At 53.9% G+C, this 22,590-nt stretch overlaps 2 protein-coding genes across 2 annotated transcripts; both read left to right on the top strand.

Annotated features, from left to right (window-relative positions):
• Window positions 1–1,921: 1,921 nt before the first annotated feature.
• LOC103187723 (pleckstrin homology domain containing, family M (with RUN domain) member 1) lies at window positions 1,922–11,704 on the top strand. The gene is made up of 12 exons (XM_007907356.2): window positions 1,922–1,974; window positions 3,163–3,244; window positions 4,005–4,249; window positions 5,919–6,563; window positions 6,905–7,274; window positions 7,500–7,686; window positions 8,090–8,989; window positions 9,979–10,124; window positions 10,421–10,614; window positions 10,891–10,954; window positions 11,238–11,395; window positions 11,551–11,704. Exons 2-12 carry the CDS (start codon window positions 3,191–3,193, stop codon window positions 11,657–11,659), a joined length of 3,072 nt encoding a protein of 1,023 aa, XP_007905547.2. The 5' UTR covers window positions 1,922–1,974; window positions 3,163–3,190; the 3' UTR covers window positions 11,660–11,704.
• A 4,139-nt stretch (window positions 11,705–15,843) lies between these two features.
• LOC103187739 (extensin-like) lies at window positions 15,844–21,915 on the top strand (the record flags this gene model as incomplete). Its single annotated transcript, XM_007907373.2, has 2 exons — window positions 15,844–16,283; window positions 20,708–21,915. A coding segment is annotated over exon 2 (1,173 nt), but the record flags the coding sequence as incomplete, so codon positions are not given.
• Between the last annotated feature and the right edge of the window lie 675 nt (window positions 21,916–22,590).

The following is a 22,590-nucleotide window of genomic DNA, read 5'->3' as shown; positions in this document are numbered from 1 at the left end:
TAATTGCAGTTGAAGTACAGAGCAGTTGTGATCTAATAGAATGGCGGAACAGGCTCTAGGGGCTGAATGGCCTCCTCCAATGTTCCTGTGATCTTGTGTCGCAAGTGCAGCCTTGTCTCGTCAAGCGGAGACATGGGCTGCTCCCAGTGGCTGGAAGTGGTAACTGCAAACCCATCTCAGTAATTCTGGTTCAGCAAGTGAAAAAGTGGGCTCACAGCACTAACCTGGGTCCTCAAACTAGTGCAATTTACAACAGACACTTGCCCGCACCCCCCCCCCCACCCCAAACACGTACATTATCCCTCCTACCTGGAGAGCAACTGGCTTGCAAGCTGGTTATTCCTGCAATCAGTGTTCCATTACCACCACTGGCAAAAATAAACCAGGATCTAATTTAATTAGGAATATTTAAACATAGGAACCATTCAGCCCATGAAACCTGTTCCACCATTTCCTGCCTTATACCACAATCCCTTGAAAACCCATCTACAAAGTATTTATTTACCTCCCTCGTACATATTTCAATTGACCTGATATCTAATTAATTTATTATTATTATTATTTGTCTCTTTAAACTAAACACAATTTGTTATGTGTGCGGATGTGGTACAGAGTATCAATATTAGCTACACACAGTGTAGTGGGACCAGATTCAGTTTGGTGAAGTGAAGAGTTACATTGAGGCCCAAACAGGTCCCACTGTCCTGGTGTTTCCAGGTTATATAAACACAGGTTGTTGTTGTCGTTGAAACGCCTCATTGAGTCGTTCAATCAGAAACTCGGAGGTGTTTCAATAGGAAGAAGGGATGAGAGATCTGCGAAGAAGACCAGTTGGTAGTTATTCTGAACCATCGCTGTTGTCCTCACTCCTGTTCTCAACAGTTAAATCGCACATCAAAGACAATGTTCCCTTCTCTTTGAAATAAAATGATTACTGTGAACCGTTGTTCACTGTCTTTTTTACGCCACTGACACATTGGCGATTGGATGAATGGATCAAATCCAAGTCTATCCCTGGGCTCCACATTGTGATGAGTCCCACAATCCGCTGTGGGTGATCCTCTGTCTGTAGTGTTAACATGACTCTGGATTCCCTACCCGGGGGGGGGGGGGGGGGGGGGGAGTGTGGGGAGTGTAGGGGGAGAGGAGTGGGGGAGTGTGGGGGGAGAGGGGTGGGGAGTGTGGGGGGAGGGGGGTGGGGGAGTGTGGGGGGAGGGGGGTGGGGGAGTGTGGGGGGAGAGGGGCGGGGGAGTTGGGGGTGAGTGTGGGGGGAGAGGGGTGGGGGAGTGGGGGGAGAGGGGTGGGGAGTGTGGGGGGAGGGGGTTGGGGGAGTGTGGGGGGAGAGGGGTGGGGGAGTGTGGGGGGAGTGTGGGGGGAGAGGGGTGGGGGAGTGTGGGGGGAGAGGGGTGGGGGAGTGTGGGGGGAGAGGGGTGGGGGAGTGTGGGGGGAGTGTGGGGGGAGAGGGGTGGGGGAGTGTGGGGGGAGTGTGGGGGAGAGGGTGGGGGAGTGTGGGGGGAGTGTGGGGGAGAGGGGTGGGGGAGTGTGGGGGGGAGTGTGGGGGAGTGTGGGGGGAGTGTGGGGTGGGGGAGTGTGGGGGGAGAGGGGTGGGGGAGTGGGGTGGGGGGTGGGGGAGTGTGGGTGGGGGAGTGTGGGGGAGAGGGGTGGGGGAGTGTGGGGGGAGTGTGGGGGAAGAGGGGTGGGGGAGTGTGGGGGGAGTGTGGGGGGAGAGGGGTGGGGGAGTGGGGGGGTTCTCTCTGGCCCCGGGACGTGGGCGAGGTCCGGGCGCAGAGGTTGAGTTGGGAACTTGGTCCTCAGTCAGAACTGCAGAGAGATGACCACCGCCCGACAGCGACTGCGCTGCAGTGAGGGCGGCGGCCACTGGGCGGCGCTGGTGCCGGGGCTGCCGGGATACTGGAGGAGTGAGTGCGCGCGGGGTGTTGTGGGAAGGTGGAGGACTCGGGCGGTGGATCCCCGGTGAGGCGTCGGGTCCGGGACTGTGTGCAGTGTAGTGACTGTGTAGTGACTGTGTACAGTGTAGTGACTGTGTACGGTGTAGTGACTGTGTGTACAGCGTAGTGACTGTGTATATACAGTGTAGTGACTGTGTGTACAGTGTAGTGACTGTGTGCACAGTGTAGTGACTGTGTATACAGCGTAGTGACTGTGTGTACCGTGTAGTGACTGTGCACAGTGTAGTGACTGTGTATCCAGTGTAGTGACTGTGTGTGCCGTGTAGTGACTGTGTCCAGTGTAGTGACTGCGTGTACAGTGTAGTGACTATGTACAGTGTAATGACTGTGTGTACAGCGTAGTGACTGTGTGTAGCGCTTCGGGGACGCTACCCCACACGTGGGTCGCGATACAAATGCAAGTTGTTGTTGTATCGTGTAGTGACCGTTCATTTAACGCTCGATACTGAGGCCCAAACAGCTGCCACTGTCCCGGGTGTTTTCAGGGCGTTATATATAAACACAGGTTGTCGTTGTCGTCGTTGTCGTCGTCTGAATTGCTTTTCTCCGAGTCGTTCAATCGGTGTCCGAATCGGGAGAGAAGGGACGAGGGATCGGCCGAGACGAACCGGGAGTCGGGAGAGAGAGAGAGAGAGAGAGAGAGAAACTCTCCTCTCTTTACCCGACGGCTCCCGCCCGGGGAGATAGTTAACTACCACCGTGACGGGGAGCGAGGTTTTAACGTCTCATCTGACAGCCGCCGTCTCTGAGCGTGTGGTGCTGCCCATCCCCCCCACCCCCCCGCCACCCCCAACCCCACCCCCAGCGCTGGAGCGTCAGCAGCTTGTCGGGAAATCGGGATGTCTTGTCCACAAGGGTTTAGAAACTCTGTGTCCTGGTGTTGAGCAATTTCCTGCTGTGACGGGGAACTGCAGGGGAGGAGGTTGCAAAGTGGAACTGTGTTGGTGTTGCAGGCTAGTGAGCACACGCGCCCACACACACACGCATACACGCACACGCGCCCACACACCGCTTCTCGACGCTTTTGGCCGGAGCTTCGCCAAAGCTGAGCTGTCCCTCGGGCGGGTTCTACAAGTGCTGAGAGGTCCCCGGAGCGCAGCAGCCGTTGGGGCAGCGTTGGGAGTTCGAGGTCTGGTCATTGTTCTTCCTGTGATCCTAACCCCCATGTCTGCGTCTGTCTCTGCGTCTGAAGGTGACGTCCCTCAAGCGTCGGAGCAACCATGATTTCCACCCAGCCGCCCGAAGGCTGTGTTGGGCCCAGAGAAGCAAAACAGGTAAAAGGGGAAGTCCCTGGTGCAGCTGACAGATAAAGACGGTGCGGGAGTGGGGGGGTTGGAGGGGGTTGGAATGGTTCCGCTTTCGTTTTGTGTCATCGCTAAGATCTGGCGGTGGGGGAAACTGCCAGCGTTCTATCGTGAATTTAAGCGAACTTATGGTACAATGAGGAAGGTGTAGGGTGGCCTTGGGGACCTGAAAGGCAGGCGCTGTGTGAATATTGCACTGTAATGTGACAACCAGAGCCATAAGGAAAAACAAGATGTCCGGAGTCCAGTGTCCCAAGGGACGTCTCACTCTGCTTTTAGTACTCCCATCGAGTTGGGACATGTGTGTTTCAGAATGACTGTACAATACAGACTTTCATTGTTGCAACGGCGTCTGGGAAACAAAGCTGGGATTGATGAAGCTTTCGCTCAGCCGTCCCCCTGTGTCTAAACTTTGGGATATTTTGGGGGAGTTTATTTCTCTGCAGCCTTGACATTATTTTATAACAATAATAATTGTTGCGTTCCATCCGGCGGCTTTCATGTCGGGAAGATGACTCAAAGCTCTTCCTAAGATTTACCTGTAAAGCGCAGTGACTGTGAACTTGTGCTGCCTTGGGGTGGGGGGCTGGTGGGGGTGGGGGTGGCAGGTGGGAACGCTGGAGCCCCAGATGGGACACTGGACTCCTGCAGCGTGTACGAGCGTCTGTAGTCGCTGGTAAATGACGTGAGTATCCGGTGCTGGGGCTGATTGTCCGCCTGTTGTTTTCAGTGGATAAAGAAGAAGTTGGCGAACTCGCTGAAGTGCCTGCAGAAGCGTTACGTGAACTCGGACAGCGTGGTGAGCAGCGAGGACAGCGATGCCAACGACCTGTGCTGCGCCGTCGAGGCCGTCTTCGTGCACGGGCTCCAGGCGAAGCATGTGGGCACGGAGGGCGGGAACCGAGGGCGCAAGGCAAACCGTGCGGCTCTGCCACAGCCTGTGTTTTGGTCTTTGCTGAAGTCAGTCACTCACAGGTTAGCTGCTCCGCACAATAAATCCCCCCCGCTTCCCCCCCCACCCCCCTTAGCTTATTGTGGTCGCTCACAAACCGCACTTATCCAAGTGAAACTACTACAGAGAAACTCTTTCCTCTGGTGGGGGCTGGGTGGCGGGGGTGGCGGAATCCAGAACAAAGAGCATCATCTTAACATTAGAGCCTGGCCATATTTAGGAATTAAATCAGCAGCAGTTTTTCACCCAAAGGCCTGGAATCTGGAACTCTATCTCTCTCTCCCCCCCTACCCCCAAAAGGCTGTGGGTTATGGCTGGATTCATTCACATTATCCAGACTGAGGTGGAGAGATATTCGTCAGGTCAGGGTATCAAGGGATTTGGGGCAAGGGCGGGTAATTGAAGTTGAGGTACAGATCAGCCGTGATCTTGTAGAATGCCGAGGAACATGCTCGAGGGGCGGGATGGCCTTCTGTTCCTAAGTGAGCCAAATTATTTGGACCGGGTGTGGGATCTCCGCAGGCTGTGTGAGGTTTGCCAGAAAGAGACTACCCAATACAGGTAGTGTGATTTCCAGATCTTTTAATATCGTACACAATTCAAAAGTTAATGCTTTTAGCACATGCAATTATTAAATCATTAAGTTACATTAAAGCAGTGAGATTCAACGAAACCGACATTACCCGATTCCGTTGGGGAAGTCGCCCGCCTCCAGCTGCCTCACAACTGTTCCTCTTACAGTGATTCCAGCTATTCCAAAGTTATATCTTTTATGTGTTTCTAACTCCATCTCCCCTGGTCTCAGACATAGGCCACACACTTTGCAGGCTGCTCGCGACCTTGAGCAGGCTCTGTTCGCATGGGAAAATAACTGATAAGGAGAAAGAGGATATGGACAGCTAATTGGGAGGATTCCTGTTTCTTAGTCTTGAGCTAATGAGATGTCCATGAGTGTGCTTCTCTCGCTGAGTCTCCTTGTTTTCACATTTGTGCTCAAGGACATGATTACTCAATTCCTAGACGAGAGGATGACATCGACTCAGACACCGAGCGAGGGAAAGTTATCAGAACCTGACCTCAGCCGGGGTCAAGCCAATATATCTTCAAATTTGCTAATGCTAACTGGCGAATGTATCCTCTCTCGGGCCGTCAAGTCAGTCATTAAAAACACACAGCCTTGTCTATGCCCTGATAAGTAAGGAATGCTACATTAAACAGATCACAAGTGTTTGGTTATATTTTAAAAGCATAGTAATTAAAAATCTTACAAACAGTAAGCGTCACTAATATAATCTCACGGCTGCGCGTGTGCATTGTGGCTGCACTGGCAGTAACGGCCTGTGATCTGATTGCAGAATCCTGACCAGATTGTGCAATACTGAACTGCAATAACTACCCCCCAAGCTCGCAGAGTCCCGCTGTCACACTGTGAGCCTCCGCCTCCACCACAGACACAGATTACAGTAAACTCACTTCCTCAAGATTAGCCAAGATTTCAAAAATTGATTTCAATCAGAGTGGAACGGAGTAAACGCGAATGTACAAACCGTGTTAGCGCCTCAGGAATCAAACCCAGATCCTCTTCACTTGTGAGGCGTGGGGGCAAATCACTACACTACTGGACTGCTATAAGCTAAACGTTGGTCTCTTTCTGTCTCTCTCTCTCTCTCTCTGTCCCTCCCTCCGGAGCAGGAACGTGGTGACCGAGCTGGAGAGGCTGTGCTTTATCAGCAGTGACGTGGGCCGTTGTCGCGCTTGGGTTCGGCTAGCACTGAACGAGGGGCTGTTGGAGTGTTACCTGGTGTCCCTGCTGCGGGAGAGGGAGACGCTGTGTGATTACTACCAGCCCGTGGCTCTGCTCCTGGATATGGAGGAGAGCGAGGTGCTGATCAGTTACCTGCAGGGCCTCGCCTCCCTCTCCTTCGAGCTCTCCTACAAGTCCGCGGTGCTGAACGTATGGACCACCTCGCCCCTGGCCTGGGCCGGCCTGTGCCCCCCACCCGCCGTGACTGAGCTCGAGCCCCCCAGCTCGCCCGCCCCCAGGAGGAGAGGCTCCTGGGATTCCACCTCGCCTTCCGACAGCTCGGACGTCGTCAGCGTGACTCACATGGGCTCCGGCAGCTCTCTGGCCCCCGGCGCTCGACACTCGGGCAAAGACAAGCTGACCTCCTCCTCCCTCAGCCTGGAAACCACGGGCTCCTCCTCACAGCTCTCCTCCAGCCTCAGCTCCGACAGCCTCCCCCAGGCCAATGGGGTGAGGAGTCCCGAGCCGACGGCTGAGGAAAACTGGCCATGCGACCTGGACCGAGAGATCGTCAGCTCGGAGGCAGCATGCAGGTCTCTGTCAGAGTCTCTCTCTCCCTCTCTCTCACACACATCACTCGAACCTCCCTTCAGCCCCCGCCAATCGGAGGTCGCAGCTCCCCCCCTCTCCCACCCGCCAGCGCCTTGGCACGTCCTCCCGATGTGGAAGAAGCCATTGTGTAAATGTCAGTTGTTGTTGAGGCGCAGTCTGGGTTTCGGTCACTGATGCCATCGGTGTAGCACGGTGTGTTTAGCTGCTCAGGGTCGGGTTCGGGGTCAAGTTCGGGGTCAGGTTCAGGATCGGGTCTGGGGTTGGGCTTGGGTTCAAGTTCGGGGTCGGGATGGAGCGCTGATGATTGTGCTTGTGTTTGAAGGCCGCCAGGGGGTGTGTTTTCCACGACCGGGACAGGGGATTGTGTGACGGATTGCGTCCCCGAGGCAGAGTCAGGATCACAGCCGCCCGGCTCGCCCCTTGACTCCCAGCCGAGCTCCGAGACACCCAGCCCGGAGCCTCCAGCATCACCCGAGAGCGACGCTCCCATCCCCACTGAGCTTCCCAGCCTGATTCCCCGCTCCGCGTTGCCCGGGGGCAGCGGCGCAGTATACCCCAAGCCCGAGGCACTGGTAGGCGATGAAGAGCGAGCCGGTGAGAGGGAGCGCGGAGCCGCAGGGGAACCGGCCAACGGCTCCAGCGGCTGTTTGCAAAATGGTTCGCACCGAGCGGTTGAGCCCTCAGGCCTTCACGTGAGTTATGTTACTGTGTGTGATTCTGGAGCAGCCTCACTGTGTGTGTGTGTCAATATGTGTGTGTCTGTCAGTGTGTGAGTCTGTTAATATGTGTGTCTGTGTCTGTTAGTGTGTGTGTGTATCTGTGTGTGTGTCAGTGTGTGTGCGTGTGTTTGCTCGCTGGTTGTATGTTGATACTCTCACCTCGAGGGATGTGTGTAACAGTGAACTTGTTTTTTTCAGAAAAGCGCGAGCTGGATTTCTGAGGACGATATCTGTCAGCCGGTGTGGGGTGAGGAGCCAGAGCCATGGCCCCAAACCTCACCACAGGAGAACGGCACTGACCTCTCTCGCCCGGCCCTGGACCTCACCGGCCCTCACCACGGACACGAGGACAAGCTGTTCGAGGTGACGCATCGACGGAAAGCAGGTAAAAACTCCCTCGGCCGTGTATCTGGGATGCGAAAGGCGCTGCATATCAATATAATGTATTGCTCTGAGCTGAGCTGCTGACCCCAGGGGCTGGGCTGTCTCTCCTAAGCGATGAATCGGAACATATTTGCTGGACAAAGAGAAGACCAAAGTCCAGTCGAGTTCGCCTTCCACCATCCCGGCAGTCGCTCGACATGTCCTGACATCTCACTTGTTCTTGAAACAAACAACACCGTCTGCTTCCACTATACATTCGTCCGTCCGTCTGTCCATCTCCTTCCCTCCCTCCCCCCCCCCTCCCTCCCTCCCTCCCTCCCTTCCTTCGGGAGCCTATTCCACACGTTCGTTGCTCCTCGCTGATCATTTTCCTTGTGGTGCGTCGCGCTCTCTGCTCCGACCAGGAATCTCCAATCCGTTCCGCGGGCTGCTGAAGCTGGGGAACCTGGAGCGCCGCGGGCCGGTTGGGATATGGAAGGAGTTTTACTGCGAGCTCTCCCCGTTCGAGTTCCGGCTGTACCTGAACGATGAGAGCCGGACCTGCTACGAGAACTGCTCGCTGCTGCGGTGCGAGGCCGTGTTGGCCCTGGGCGACGGCAGGTTTGAGCTGCTCTGCTCCGGGCGCAGGCTGTGCCTGCGGGCGGCCTCTCCCGACGAGGCCGAGGACTGGACCGACAGGATCCGGGAAGCCTTGGTAAAATGCCGGCCGCAAAATGCTTCCCAGCGGGCGGGTGGGGCTCGGCCCAGGGCGGCCCCGGGGGGAGAGGAGAGACAGAGGCAGCGGCCGGCAGCTGAGACCGCCCCCCGGGAGAGCCTCTCGCCGGATTGGGTCTGCAGGAGCGAGCCTCAGTTGGATGCCATCAAGGAGACGGTGCTGTGCGTGCTGGTGGGCGAGCGCTGGCTGCCCTGCGTCTGCTCGCTATCGCTCGAGGCTCTGATCTGCTCCCAGCTGCGGGGAGGGAAGCGGGAGCTGGTGACCAGCTGCCGTACGGACAGCTTCCGGGACGTGGTGCCGGACACGGCCCTGGGCGGCCCGGCCTACTTCAAACTGGTCACGTCCGGCGCCGCCCTGCAGCTGCAGGCCGAGAACGGGGAGGAAGCCAGGGCGTGGCGGGAGCTGATCCGGGCCGTGCTGACCTGTCACCGAGAGGCGGTGGACGGCGTGGCGGGGGAGGAGGGAGCTGACGAGAGGAATGGCCAGAGGCTGGTGCAGTTGGGTCTCGGGGAGTACAGCCCCCTCCTGCGCTGCCTGACCGCAGTGCCCAACGAGAGGGGCCTGGACCAGCAAAATCAGCAGTGTGCGGGTACGCTTCTCTCTCTCACACTCACACGCTCGCTCGCTCACTCACACTCACTCACTCCCTCCCACCCTCACTCACTCACTCACTCACTCACTCACTCACACACTCACTTACACACTCACTTGTTTCCTTTCTCCACAAGCCTCTGTTTACCCAGCAATAAGTAGGAACTCGGTTGTTAGTCAATTGGCGGATCGCTTTTCCGGGGGTAATAAATACTTCAAAAAAAAATATTAATAAATTGGTCATTTCAATCCATGACTGTTTGGGGGACGCTGCTGTGCGCAATTGTCCCACTTTACAGTATATCCTGTGAAGTGCTTTGAGATGTCTCGAAGACGTGATAAGGCGCTATATCAAATGTAAGGATTATGGTTATTATTATCTCAGACTTATTGCTTCACATTGTCAGCGGGTTATGACCAGAGATGAGCAGGTTTAAGGGAAGACCGGTTAGGTGAGGTTAGAAGATTTTGAAGCCTTATTACATCCGAGTAAATAATACTGGATTATGTTCACTGCTCAGTGAGTCAGTGATTTCAGATTGTGACAAAGAATTATAAGGGGAAGAATAGAGAATCTCTCTATACGATTGACACATCTGTTGGCATTTTATATTCACTTAGTCACTGCTCGTCAGTGCTGTTCAGTGTACTCCACCCTGCACATGTCAGACACCTCACACGTCTGTTTACCGAGCAGTGAGTAGGAACCCGGTCATTAGTCGATTGACTGATTGCTGTTCTGTGGGCTAATAATCCCTTCAAAAATCCCAAATAAATAAAATAATTTGGTTACTCAATCCATGACTGTGTGTGGCGGACGCTGCTGTGATCAATTGGCTGCTGCGTTTCGCCCACAAAACATACAGTCACTTCACTTTGCAGTGTATCCTGTGAAGCGCTTTGAGACGTGTCGAAGACGTGATGAGGCTCTGTTTTAAATGCCAGGATTATTATTATTATTATTATTGTGCTGTGTGCGTCACTCAGGCTGCCCCAGGCGGATCGGATTTTCCTTTGGGAAGTTGAAACTCTGTGCCTTTTCCGGCCTGTATTACTGCGAGAGCTGCCATCATGACACCGAGGTCATTATCCCATCCCGAGTGATCCATAACTGGGACCTGAAGAAACGAGGGGTGAGTCCAGCAGTTTACCTGCACTTTGTGTGGTGTGTTCTGCGTGTTCGTGCGCCCGCGCGTAATGTCTGCACGTGTGATCCGTGTGCGCGCCCGCGGGCCGATCAAACGCTCGCTGATCGATAGCTGATCGCCGGTCGGTAGCTTAACGCTCGGCCCCAGCGCTGAGCAGCAGCTGAGGTTCTTGCTGAGCCGGTGCTGAAGCTGAGAGGCGTCTCCGGCGGCGGTCGAGGCCGTTGTTTGTGCGGAGGGCGTTGGCCACGGAGCTGGAAGTCAGCGTTTCTCTCGTTGCGAAGGTGTGTGACACCGCGGCGAGGTTCCTGCAGCAGATCGGGGCCGAGCCGTTCCTGGATGTGGTGAGGCTGAACGGGAGCCTGTACCAGCACGTGGAGCAGATGGCTCAGGCCTTGAGGAGCCGCGAGAGACTCAAACTCCTGGAGGAATATCTGCTGACTTGCCGCAGCGGAGCTCTGCAGGAGCTGTACAGAAAGTAAGGACCCAACCCCCTCCCCTCCGCGCTCTCTCTCTCCCTGCCTCTCTCCCCCTCTCTCCCTTTCTCTTCCTCTCCCTCTCTCACTGTCTCTTTCTCTGACTCACATTCTCTCTCTCCACCCCACCCACCTCCCTCCCTCTTCCTCTCTATTTCCCTCTCTCTCTCCCCCTCCCTCTTTCTCTGTCAGCAGCTGGTTCACTCACTGACCCACTCCCCTTCTCTTGCGAGTTAGCCAACATACCTCCGGCGTCAACGTTGTTCTTTCTCCTGCAGAATCGATGGGAAAAATTACCTGCTGGAGTCTCCTCACCTGTACAGTGTGTCCGACCTTCGGCTGGTGAGTGTCAGGGTCCACACGATGCTCCCCACCCTGTCACACGACTGCTGAGAACACGGTCAATCCCACCTCCTGCCCCCCCCCCACTCCCCCATGCCCACATTGTGCTTGTGGTGCTTGTGCACATTGGTGAGGGGTTTGACTGACATCACAGTTACTGGGAGTGCGAGGCTCTGGGCTGGGGGGCTGGTGATGGGGGGCTGGTGGTGGGGGGGCGACCAGGAGGTGGGGGATCGAGTGGCAGTGGCCACCGTCACTCTCTGCTGTGTTCCGCATCCTGCAGATAGCCCGCGGCGTGTTCGAGGCCTTCCTGCAACACGCCATCCAGTTCGCCAGTAATCACGTCTACATGTGTGACCTGTGCACACAGCGCGGCTTCATCTGTCTGCTCTGCAACTGCGACGACATCATCTTCCCCTTCGAGTTTGAATCAACGACGAGGTAAAAAGGCTGAAGGCCCACGGTCTGTGTGGCACATACACGTGTGTGATGTGCGTGTGCGTGTGTGTGTGTGTGGCGCTCCGACACACGTGTGGATGGTGTCTGGCGATGGAGCCACTCGGTGCTGATGGCTGACCGTTTCCTCTCTCTTACAGGTGCCGAGACTGCAAAGCCGTCTTCCACAAAGTCTGCAAGGCCAGCGAGCCCTGCTGCCCCCGGTGCGAGTGGAGACAGAGGCACCAGGAGCCCGGCCCGGTCCATTAGCCTCTGTTCACTACTGCAGTCAGAGCTAGAGCTGGGAGGGGGGGGGGGGGGTGGCATGTCACACACATACACACACACACACACACACACACAGACACAAACACAGACACAAACACTACATAGACACCGCACACACACAAACACATACAGATACACACTAACAGGGGGAGGGGGGGGGGGCTGGGGACACTGTGGCTGTGATTGGAAAGCGGGGGAAACGGAGGGGATTCCCCCCCCCCCACTCTGCCAGACAAACCCTGGTGGCTCCCAGGGCCAGTGTGTCGCTCCCCCCCTTTCCAAGGCGAGTGTCAGGGTTTGACACACTGACAGACTGTTATCCGTGTGATCGCCATTACGCTCCTCCACTCCACACCTCACACCCGATTGTACTGTATGATTCTGTCTTTCGTATTTAAGCTGTTTTGAACTTACACCGCGGGGACTCCGAGCCATGTCCCGTGTGCGAGGATATTGTATGTATATGGCATGAACGGTGTAACGTTTACATACAGCGTTTGTGAGTGCGTGAGTGAGTGCGTGACGGTGTCAATCCTCAGCACGTCTGCACTTTGCTAACGGGCCCTCGTGTAAATAGTGAGTGTTGGCACGATCACTGGTACGGGGGAGTGGGGGGGGGAACGTCTCGACGTACCTTAATACTCGTGTCAAAGCGAACGTGCACTTTCTCGCTGTCTGAGGTGCGAGCTCTCCGTGGGGGGCCCTGTGGGGAGCCCGTGGGGGCCCTGTGGGGAGCTCGTGGGGGGCCCAGTGGGGGAACCCGTGGGGGCCCTGTGGGGGGCCTGAGCAGCGGCTTCGCTCCCGGGAAGACATTCCGAGGTCATTTTAAACCGTCTACTGCTGTGAGAATAACTGGGGGTAAAAACCAGTGTGGTCTCCGAAGGACATTCCGTGGAACTCCCACTGGCTCCGCCCGTTAGTGTTGGACACAGATTAACTTTGATTCACTTTAAACCTTTCCCGAACAGGGAGCAGCGGGTGTCCAGGCGACAGTCGGGGGGGGGGGGGGGGGGGTCCTCCGGGAACCAGAAGCTTCTGTTAACGCACTCTGTGACCTGTTACACCACTGTGTTTGTGTCAGACAGTGGGTGGGGGCAGGGGGTGGGCGCTGATTCTGGTCACCGACATATGGGATTGTCTTTTATGTGCAATTAATATGCAACTCATTCTTTCTTATGAGACCACGTGTCTGTCCTCCTGCATTTAAAATCCACCCGAATTGTAACTGCAGGTCTTTTCAGCAGTTTGAGGGACGCTGTGCATTAATCATAGCAAACGATAACCGCACAAACACTGAGGACAGAGGTTCCGGAGGTGTTGTCAATCGCTTTCTGTTCACTAACTCCGGGTTTGATACTTGGAGGTCAGAGCGAGATTCAGCCTTACGTCACTTTCTGATCCTTACGTTTTTTTTCTACAAGTTTCTTTTTTTTAAGACCGGCTGTTTGCAATGTAAACTCTGCTTTACTTGACATAGCGACACGGATGATGATGATTAAGATTTACTAAAACACAGGCTCTCTCTGGTCATTTCTATTTTCTTAACAATAATGCCATTAAAAAGATCTGAATTTTAAACGTGCCGTGTGTGCCTGGTTTTATTAACTCGGCAGTTTTACTTTTTTTTTTACTTCTCGCTCCTGACGATTTCCCCATCGATCACAAGTCACTTCTCAAAAAGCTATTTTTTACAACTAACGTCTGATTCTGAGCAGGAAACCGACTCAGCGGCAGGTGTGCACAGTGTGTTTTCCTCAGCACATGCTGACCTCTGCTGCTCTTTAGCTTTTAATCTTGATCAGAAGGACTTTGAAACTCTGCTTCAGTCCCAGAGCTGACTCGATGTGTCAGGGGCAGCTGTGTGTGTGTGTGTGTGTGTGATGGCAATTAAACTATAAACTTATATCAGTTTAATGTGCAATTTTCACACGAGCAATGTGCTGTGACAGTGAGTTTGGGATTGGGAGCCAGTGACGTGTTGCTGTTTGAAGGTGTTAACGTTGGTGTCTGATGGAGGGTCATGCGATGACTCACATGATATTGTATCACAATGGTTTCCAAACCCTTAAATCGGTTTCCCTTTTTTATAAACCGAAGTCGAACTCTGGTTATAAAAGTGGTCGCAGTCCGAGGGCGAGTGGGGACTGAACGACGGTGATCGTCATGTGCATTTCTGTGTTAACCAGAAGCATTGGCCATTACAGGGCAAGACCGTCTCCTGGACAGGGCCGGGCTTGTAAACAGCGATAATGCCCCGGCCCGTGACCCAGCGACTGCGATGTCCGAACGCCTCCGAGCGCTTCACAGGGAATTGCTATCGAGTGTAAAACGCAGCCGTGCGTGGAGTCAGGTGCGAGGGGAATAACTGGTGGGTTTATTATAGGGAGACGTTTCCAATAGTGTAACGGGATCTTTAACATCGGCCTGGACAGGTACAGGGGTTAGTGGCTCAGCCACAGGACGTTACCTCCCAAAATACAGTTAAAACATATCTAAACGATGGCTTTAATGTCTGGATCTGCTCTGGACATTGGTGGCTGTGCTCTCAGTGGTGAGTTAGCGCCGCCCTGTGGTCAGGACCCTCACCTGCACCCGGTCTCTGGTGCCCAGTTCTGGCCACTGCGGCAAAGCAGACGGTCAGAGCAACATTCCGTCATGTGCAGCATCGGTTCCAGATTTGCAAACCACAAATACAGGCGGATACCGAACTGCCCACTGCAGGACTGTGCGACACCATCCTCGCCCTCTGCGGGAATCCAGCTCCACCGAAAGGGTTTGAAAGCGAGTAGGTGTGATGCAGAAATTCCTTTTGCTCTTAAGTCTAAGCGATTGAAATTATGCCGTTAAATATTTAGCGAGGGCATTAGGAACAGGTGGAGGACATTCAGCCCACCCAGCCTGTCCCGTGGTTGGCACCCAATGCGGCGACCGACAAGAGCGGAGCTGGTGTGCGCAGAGGCCACGTGAAAACGCATTGATGAGCTTCTCAGTCACTTCAACAACTCGACAACTGCTGTGAAGCGCTGGGAGATGACTTAACCCGCTAAAGGCTTCATATCAGAAGTGCTGTTCACTGTGCCCGAAGTCCCCTGTGTGTGAGTGAGTGAGTGTGTGCTTCCAGCTCCTCAGCAAGCACAACGTTTCCTCACCATCAGACACCGCCTCACCTCTGTGGCTTTCAGATTTCACTGGAATGAACCACACCTTGTGAACGAGCCCCGACCCGTCTGTGTGTGCTATCGGCTGCCCGGGACGCTGTTGGGAGTCATTGCTGCTTGAGGCTGCTGCCGCACAGAGCAGAGACTGTTATTGTCGGTGCTGCTGTTGGTGTGAGATCGCCCCCTCGAACGGCTTCATCCTCTTTCTCAGAAGCTGAGTAAGTTTACAAACCGAGTGTCAAATGTAAACCTCATCCGTCCTGTGTCGCTGTGAGCGGCAGTGAACTTCCTCTGGTTCTCTGCCAAACTCTCACAGCTGCCGTCTGAAGATCTTCCCTTCCCCTCTGCCAGGCCGCCCTGTTTGTATGCCTCCTCCACGGCCGATCTTGGCAAAGACTCTGTCCATGTTAAGTCTTGTCCCTGAAATCTGTCAAACCCTCCACTGCCTGGACACTAACAGTCGTGTGTCTGACACCCAGTGCTTTTGGGAACACCGTTGGCAACCTTTTTCACTTCGACTTCAGTAAATGGTAAGAATAATAATCCTTGCATTTGCTACAGCGCCTTATCGTGTCATTGAGACATCTCAAAGTGCTTCACAGAATACGCTGTAAAGTGTAGTGACTGTGTATTTTGTGGGCGAAAAATAGTAGCCGATTGCGCACAGCAGCATCCCACAAAACAGTCGTGGATTGGGTGACCACATTTTTTTTGGAAGGAATTAATACCTCCAGAAAAGCGATCTGCCAATCGACTAACAACTGTGTTCGTACTTACTGCTAGGTTAACAGGACCGTGTGTGTGGAGTAAGGAAACTTGCCTTGGGCTTTGCCCTGCCCCAGAATCGAACCCAGTTCCTCTGGATTGCGAGACGAGTACTTTACTTGTAAGGTTATTCTCCTTCACCAAAGGCACCCCCTCCCTTGCTGCTGGTGTGCCAACACCACCACGATTTACACACCAGCTGTAGTCTGGCTGGCATGATTCTGTGGGCATCTGTGACTGGGTAATGCCACCCACCTGCCTCTGCCCTGCCTCCTACTGTATGGATGTGGTATTATTGTCGTCTTTAACCAGTCACTTTTTGTGATAACAAGAGGAATCGTGATTCTGTGAGCAAGTTGCTGTCGCTAGTGGCTTTGGCTGATGTTTTACAGTCTTTGTCGCTCGCAAACCGAGAGTGAAACCGCACACATCAAGGCAGGAAACCAGAGAGAGAGAGCGAGAGAGAGGGGGGGAGAGCAGACAGACAGACAGACAGACAGCAGCAATCCACATCGCTGGCTCTCGGGAGGAACGCTTCACACACGGAGCGTGTGTGGCACCAGCAGAAGAGGAAACGGGGGAAGTTCCGCTGGATTTGGTGGAAGCTGTTCAGGACGGTGCGTTTTAACTGCAGCCATTTCCTCACGAAGTAAAGTTCAGGACCAGGCTTCACTGAGCTTCAGGTAAACAGAACCTTCCCCTTTCTTCTCTCTTGTAGGAACCTGTGGTGTTTTAATGAATTGACAAATGAATTAACCATTAAGTAATGAATTGATGTTGGTTCCATTCAAGTTTTCAAGACTGAGGGTGGATACATGTTTGTGAAGTCAGGGTATTGAGGGATACGGGACAAGGGCGGGTAATTGGAGTTGAGGTACAGATCAGCTGTGATCTTATAGAATGGTGGAACAGGCTTGAGGGCCTGAATGCCCTCCTCCTGTTCCTATGTCCCTATAACGAATGGCCGAATGTAAAAGGTTGCGACAATGGCAGAGAATACTTTTCATTAGAGAGACACTTTCAAAAACTTTGAAAAGAAATATTGTCGACTGGATCATTTTCTCACTGGTCACTGCTCCTCACACAACCTTCGGCTGCAGCAACAAAGCAGCCGTCCAGAAGTTTCTCCATCTGAACACAAGCTGCTCAGTCAGTCCAGGCCCTAACCACACAGTCACGAAACCCAAAGGCTACAAGTTTATTTTCTGTGCCTAGAATCGAAGGGTGGAGGCAGAGAGCTCCAGTGGGAAGTGAGAACCAGCACAGTCAAGATGGGAAGAGAGAGGGAGAGAGCAGGGAATGGGGTTGAAGTAGAGAGTTCCAGTGGGAAAGCGAGTCCCAGCCCAGACACGATGGGGGACTTGATGCTGTGCTATAACCTCTGTAGCCCAGTTGAGTGGGTTTTGTGTTATGGTGGGGGGAGCAGTGTGTAATAAGAGGAACAGTACTGATCTTGCAATGAGTGGTAAATGTGAACTTAGGAATAGCATGTTGCCAGAAGGCACTTCTCTATTTCTATTTCTGCTTTCTGTTCTCTTCCAATACTTGGATAAAAATACAGCTTAGGAAATGGTGTGTGTGTGGGTGAGTGTGTGTGTGTGTATATGTTAAGTGTGCCTGTAACATAAGAATTTGCTAGGCGAAAAACACCAAGGTCCATCTAGCTTGCCTACAACCAGCCTGGCGGTTGCTTGACATGTCGTGTCCCAAACTATATATTGTATCCCCAAGATTTCTAGCCAAAATCTAATTTGTTCTTGAAACAAACAATGCTTCCACCATCCGTCTCGCTAGGGAGCCTGCACCATAAAGAATGGGATTAGAGTAGAGAGCTCCAATGGGGAGCGAGCACCAGCACAGACAGGATGGGGAAAGAACAGGGAATTGGAATGCACTTGTTTGAGGGTGTGTGTGAATTTAGTTTGGTCAGCCGGATGTTTTACACATGGGGAAATCTGTCACCATGGTTAAGGGTGTGAGGGTTTTAGTATTATTATTGTACGTGGTTGATGAGTGTCAGTGGAAGGAGCAGCTGGTGTAAGTGGCGGGGAAGTGGCTAAAACCAGGATGGAGATGTAAGGGGATCAGTGAGGGTCTCTTGACACAGTGAGAGACCCATAGTTCCCTGGAAGGTCCCCGCACAACAAACAAATGACAAATAATTAATATCCCTTAAAGTAAAATGATAGGAGTTTTTCCTAACCAGTTATTGGCTAATAAACAGCTGGTTAATGCTCACTGCTCTGCAGGGACATGCCTGTGAGCAAGTCACAGCAAGCAAACTCTCTCGCGCCTGGGGTTCCCTGCACCAGGCTGTGCTGGCGTCGAGAGAGTTAAGTATCGCATGTTTATTTTGATCACAGCCAGAGTCACACTTTGGCCGGGGCAGCAAGTGGTCCAGAAATAATTTCCGTCCTGAACTGGAGGCAATTAAACCACTTCGTAATTAGCTGTTGTTACGGGGACGACTCAGAACTGTAATTATGTGACTTTGAGGAGCACAATTTGCTCTATTGTCCTGCCCTGCCCTGCCTAAGTTTAGTCACACGCTGAATTCATTTCATATTTGAGACGTGAGAGGTTTCAGCCTGACTCAGTCTGTCTCACTCTGGCCTCTGGGGTCAGGGCATTGGGGGTTTTAACCCCCCTTGTCAGATGCTCACAGACCAAGTCAGCACAGTGCTGGGGGCCAGTCACTGTCCCTCAGTCAAGGCAAGGAACTGAGGCGCTAAGGGTTCAGGAGTGTGTTGAATGCAGTCAATTCACTTTACAGTGTGTTCTGTGAAGCACTTTGGGACGTCCTCCCGACGTGAAAAGCGCTATATCAAATGCAAGGATTATTATTATTATTATTATTAAGGCACGATTGTAGAAGAGAAGGGAGTTTCCCCCAACACCCCGGACATCAATCCCTCCTGGTCGATCGATCAAGTTACGTCACGGTTTTTTTGTGGGATCTGGCACATACACAACACAGAAACGCCCCATTTTGGAAGACATTCCAACATTCTCATCACAAAATCTAATGTGAGAATGACTTGATGTAATTTCCTCTTTAGTGAAGATTAAGTAAACGCTGTAGCAATGAGATTATCCTGCGTTGAATCTCAGCGAAGATCGAAGATCACAAACACTGATGTGAAAGGCGCTATACAAATGTAATCTTGTTGTTGTTGTGCAGCTGGCTACCCTGTGTGAGTGGCACTGCCCTGTGTGAGTGGCACTGTGTGAGGGGCTACCCTGTGTGAGTGGCACTGCCCTGTGTGAGTGGCATTGGGTGAGGGGCACTATATCAATGAAAGTTGTTGTTGCCCACTCCACTGGCTTCGCCTCACTTCCGCCCTCGCCTCCTCAAGACCCTTCTCTTCAACCGTGCCTTTGGTCTCCCTCCCACCTCTCTGCCTTCCCTCACGCCTACCCCAGCCAGTCTCAAGACTCTTCTCTTCGATCGTGCATTTGATCTCCCACCCACCTCTCTGCCTTCCCACACCCCTACACCACCCTTCCCCCAAACTTGGGCCCCAACATCTGACTATTCAGCTCTTTGGGACGACCTCCCGACATGAAAGACGCGCTATAAATGTCAGTTTGTTGTTGTTGTAGCATCTCTCCGGGGCCTTAAGCACACAATAACACTGTCAGGATGTGAGTGTTGAGCTACCAGGTGTTGATCAGCAATAAGTGGGTCACAGCAGCCGACTTCACTAGGACACTGAATCTGAAAAACACCTAAAAAACCACAGCACATCCCCTCGTTTCCTCCCTCCCTCCCTCACTCTCTCCCTCACTCACTGACTCTCCCTAACTCACTCGCTCACTCACTCGCTCACTCACTCCCTCCCTGACTCACTCACTTTCTCTCCCTCCCTGACTCACTCACTTTCTCTCCCTCCCTGACTCACTCACTTTCTCTCCCTCCCTGACTCACTCACTTTCTCTCCCTCCCTGACTCACTCACTTTCTCTCCCTCCCTGACTCACTCACTCTCTCTCCCTCCCTGACTCACTCACTCACTCTCCCTCCCTGACTCACTCACTCACTCTCCCTCCCTGACTCACTCACTCACTCTCCCTCCCTGACTCACTCACTCACTCTCCCTCCCTGACTCACTCACTCACTCTCCCTCCCTGACTCACTCACTCACTCGTTCACTGTCAGTGGCATCCAGTATCCTGAATCGGCTCTTGCTGTGCTTGTGTGTGAGAGTGAGTGTGAGAAAGTGTGTGAGCGAATGGGGAAATAAGTGTGTGAGGGTGTTTGTGTGTGTGTATAAGGGTGTGTGTGTGAGGCTGTGTGTGAGGTTGTTTGTGTAGGTATGTGAGGATGTATGTGTGGCTGTGGTGTATGAGGGTGTGTGTGTGAAAGTGTGTGTGTGTATGTGATGATATGTGTGTGGGTGTGTGAGGGTGTACATGAGTGTATGTGGGTGTGAGGGTGTGTGTGAGAATGTGTGAGGGTGTGCGAAGGTGTGGCTGTGGGAGGGTGTATGTGAGTGTGTGAGAGTGGGTGTGCACGTATGGCTGTGTGAAGTTGGGTGTGTGTGGATGTGTGTGGTTGTGTGTGTGCAAGTCTGTTTCTGCTGTGTGCGCGTGTGAATGGTTCTCAATGGGCTCCGGCCTGACCCATGTCCCTGCCATCCAATCCCCCCCACCCCCACCACCACACCATCGCCTGTCATGCCTTCAGCCTCTCTGCACCCACCCTCTGGAACTCCATCTCACATTCCCTTCACCTCGCGCCCCCACCCTTGCCTCCTTCGAGACCTCCCTCTTCCACCACGCCTTTGACCACCCTCCTACCTCCACCCTCCCCGCCTTCCACCCCTCCTGGTCCCAACCCTCAACAACAACAACAAACTGACATTTATAGAGCCCCTTTCACGTCACGGAGGACGTCCCAAAGCGCTGAACAGTCAGGTGTCGGGGTCCGAGCATGGGGGATGGCTGGGGTAGGGGTGAGAGAAGGCAGAGAGGTGGGAGGGAGACAAAAGGCACGGTTGAAGAGAAGGGTCTTGAGGTGAGGGCGGAAGCGAGGCGAAGGGACCAACTCAGGTCCTTGGGACATGGAGGGTGCTGTGTAGATGTAACATGTTGTTGTTGTGTTCCAGTGATGGGGGCTCAGCACTAGGAGAGGCAGCTGCAGATGGAGGCGTCCAAGGCTTCTGGCCAGGCTCTGCCTCTGGTCCAGGTGGAGTTTAATTACGAGTACACAGCCAGGGACGGACGGCTCATTACCATCCGGGAGAACGAGAGATATCATCTCCTCTCGAGAACCACCCAGCACTGGTGGCACGTCAGGAAAGACCAGGAGACCAAACCCTTCTACGTCCCGGCCAATTACGTCAAGGAGCTGCCCGGCTCCGGGCTGCAGTGCGTGAATGGATCAGCCGTTACCGGGAGCCGGGAGGAGATTAGTCCAGGTCTGAGCGAGTCTGAGCCACGACTCCCAGAGATGCACAGCTCCTCAGCTCCTGCTCCCAGCCCAGAGGTAGAAAAAAACACACCCGCACACAGTCCGGCCGAGAGCCAGTGTGGCCAAGGATATGCGGTCAATCCACCGGGCAGAGCGAGCACTCCGCAGACCAGGACGCAGACACCCGATGGAGCTCCGGCTTCCGGCGAAGAGAATTGTCCCCCCGCGGCCATGATCCCCAGCGACCTGGGCCCAATCTTGGCGTCCGCCACCAAAATACCAAAAGGTCAGAGTTCAACGCTGCGACTCTCCTCCAAAGGGAAGACAAACCGTGTGCAGAGACTCAGCCTCACAGAGAGGTTCTGTCCTCCGGTTGCTCTCGGCTCTCAGGAACCCGGACACAGCCTCCGGCCCACCAAAGCCAACAGCCAAACCGACATGGTCAACTCAACACAGCACGGGACCTGCAGTCCCAGCACAGACCACATGGGGGTGACACTGCCATCCCCCAAAACTTCCCCCACTCAGCTCCTGCCCCAAACCCCAGACTTCGGCTCAGAGAACATCTACGAGACCATCCCAGACCTGCCATTGGCCAAGGCTGCAGCTCCACTGGAACTTGTGCCCACACACACACCCTCACACACTCCCAAACACACACCCTCACACACTCCCACACACACACCCTCACACACACCCACCCACACACCCAGACCTACACTCTCACCCAAGCCGACACTGTCACCTTCACACGCACCCAGTCCCACACGCTCACCCAAGCCAACACTCTCACCCATACACATACCCTCAGACACACCCATATACTCACCCGTACACAAAGCCTCGCACACATCCACACCCAGCCCCACACTCTCACCCAAGCCGACACTCTCACCCGTACACACCCCCTCACACACCCCCTCACACCCACCCATACTCACACCCACACCCTTGCACACACACAGAGAGAGGCTGACATCCAACGAAGAAAACCTCAGTACTAAGGTACGTGTTAGCAGTTCTGTGCCTCGCTCTGTGTGTGTGTGTGTGTGTGTGTGTGTTTGCTGGTGTGTGTTGTTGCGACTGTGCGTTGTGTGACTGTGCGTTGTGTGACTGTGCGCTGTGTGTGTGTGACTGTGTGCGCTGTGTGTGTGCACTGTGTAAGTTTGTGCACTGTGTGTGTGCACTGTAAGTTTGTGCACTGTGTGTGAGTTTGTACACTGTGTGTGTGCACTGCGTGTGAGTTTGTACGTTGCGTGTGTGCACTGTGTGTGAGTTTGTGCACTGTGTGTGTGCACTGTGTGTGTGCGCGTTGTGTGTGTGTGTGCGCGCTGTGTACGCGTGCCCGTGATGTGGGACTGTCCTGGATAAGAATGAATCGGCCTGAGGTTGTCAGTGCAACTCAGAAAATCTTCGCTTCCTTGTCACAGTCACAGTCCCAATCGCTGGCTGTCGCCTGTCGCTGTGTCGGAGGCTGTGGGGAGGTGGGGTGGGGGGCAGCGTCGCAGTCACAGGGTCCTGACGAGGCTGTAAAAGGACCTGGTGCCCCTCCCAGCCCCCCACCCACCTACCCACCGT

The sequence above is a fragment of the Callorhinchus milii genome, unplaced genomic scaffold (genome assembly GCF_018977255.1).
Source record: "Callorhinchus milii isolate IMCB2004 unplaced genomic scaffold, IMCB_Cmil_1.0 Scaffold23, whole genome shotgun sequence".
NCBI classification, from domain to species: Eukaryota; Metazoa; Chordata; class Chondrichthyes; order Chimaeriformes; family Callorhinchidae; genus Callorhinchus; species Callorhinchus milii.
This window is presented reverse-complemented; position numbering and strand designations above follow the sequence as displayed.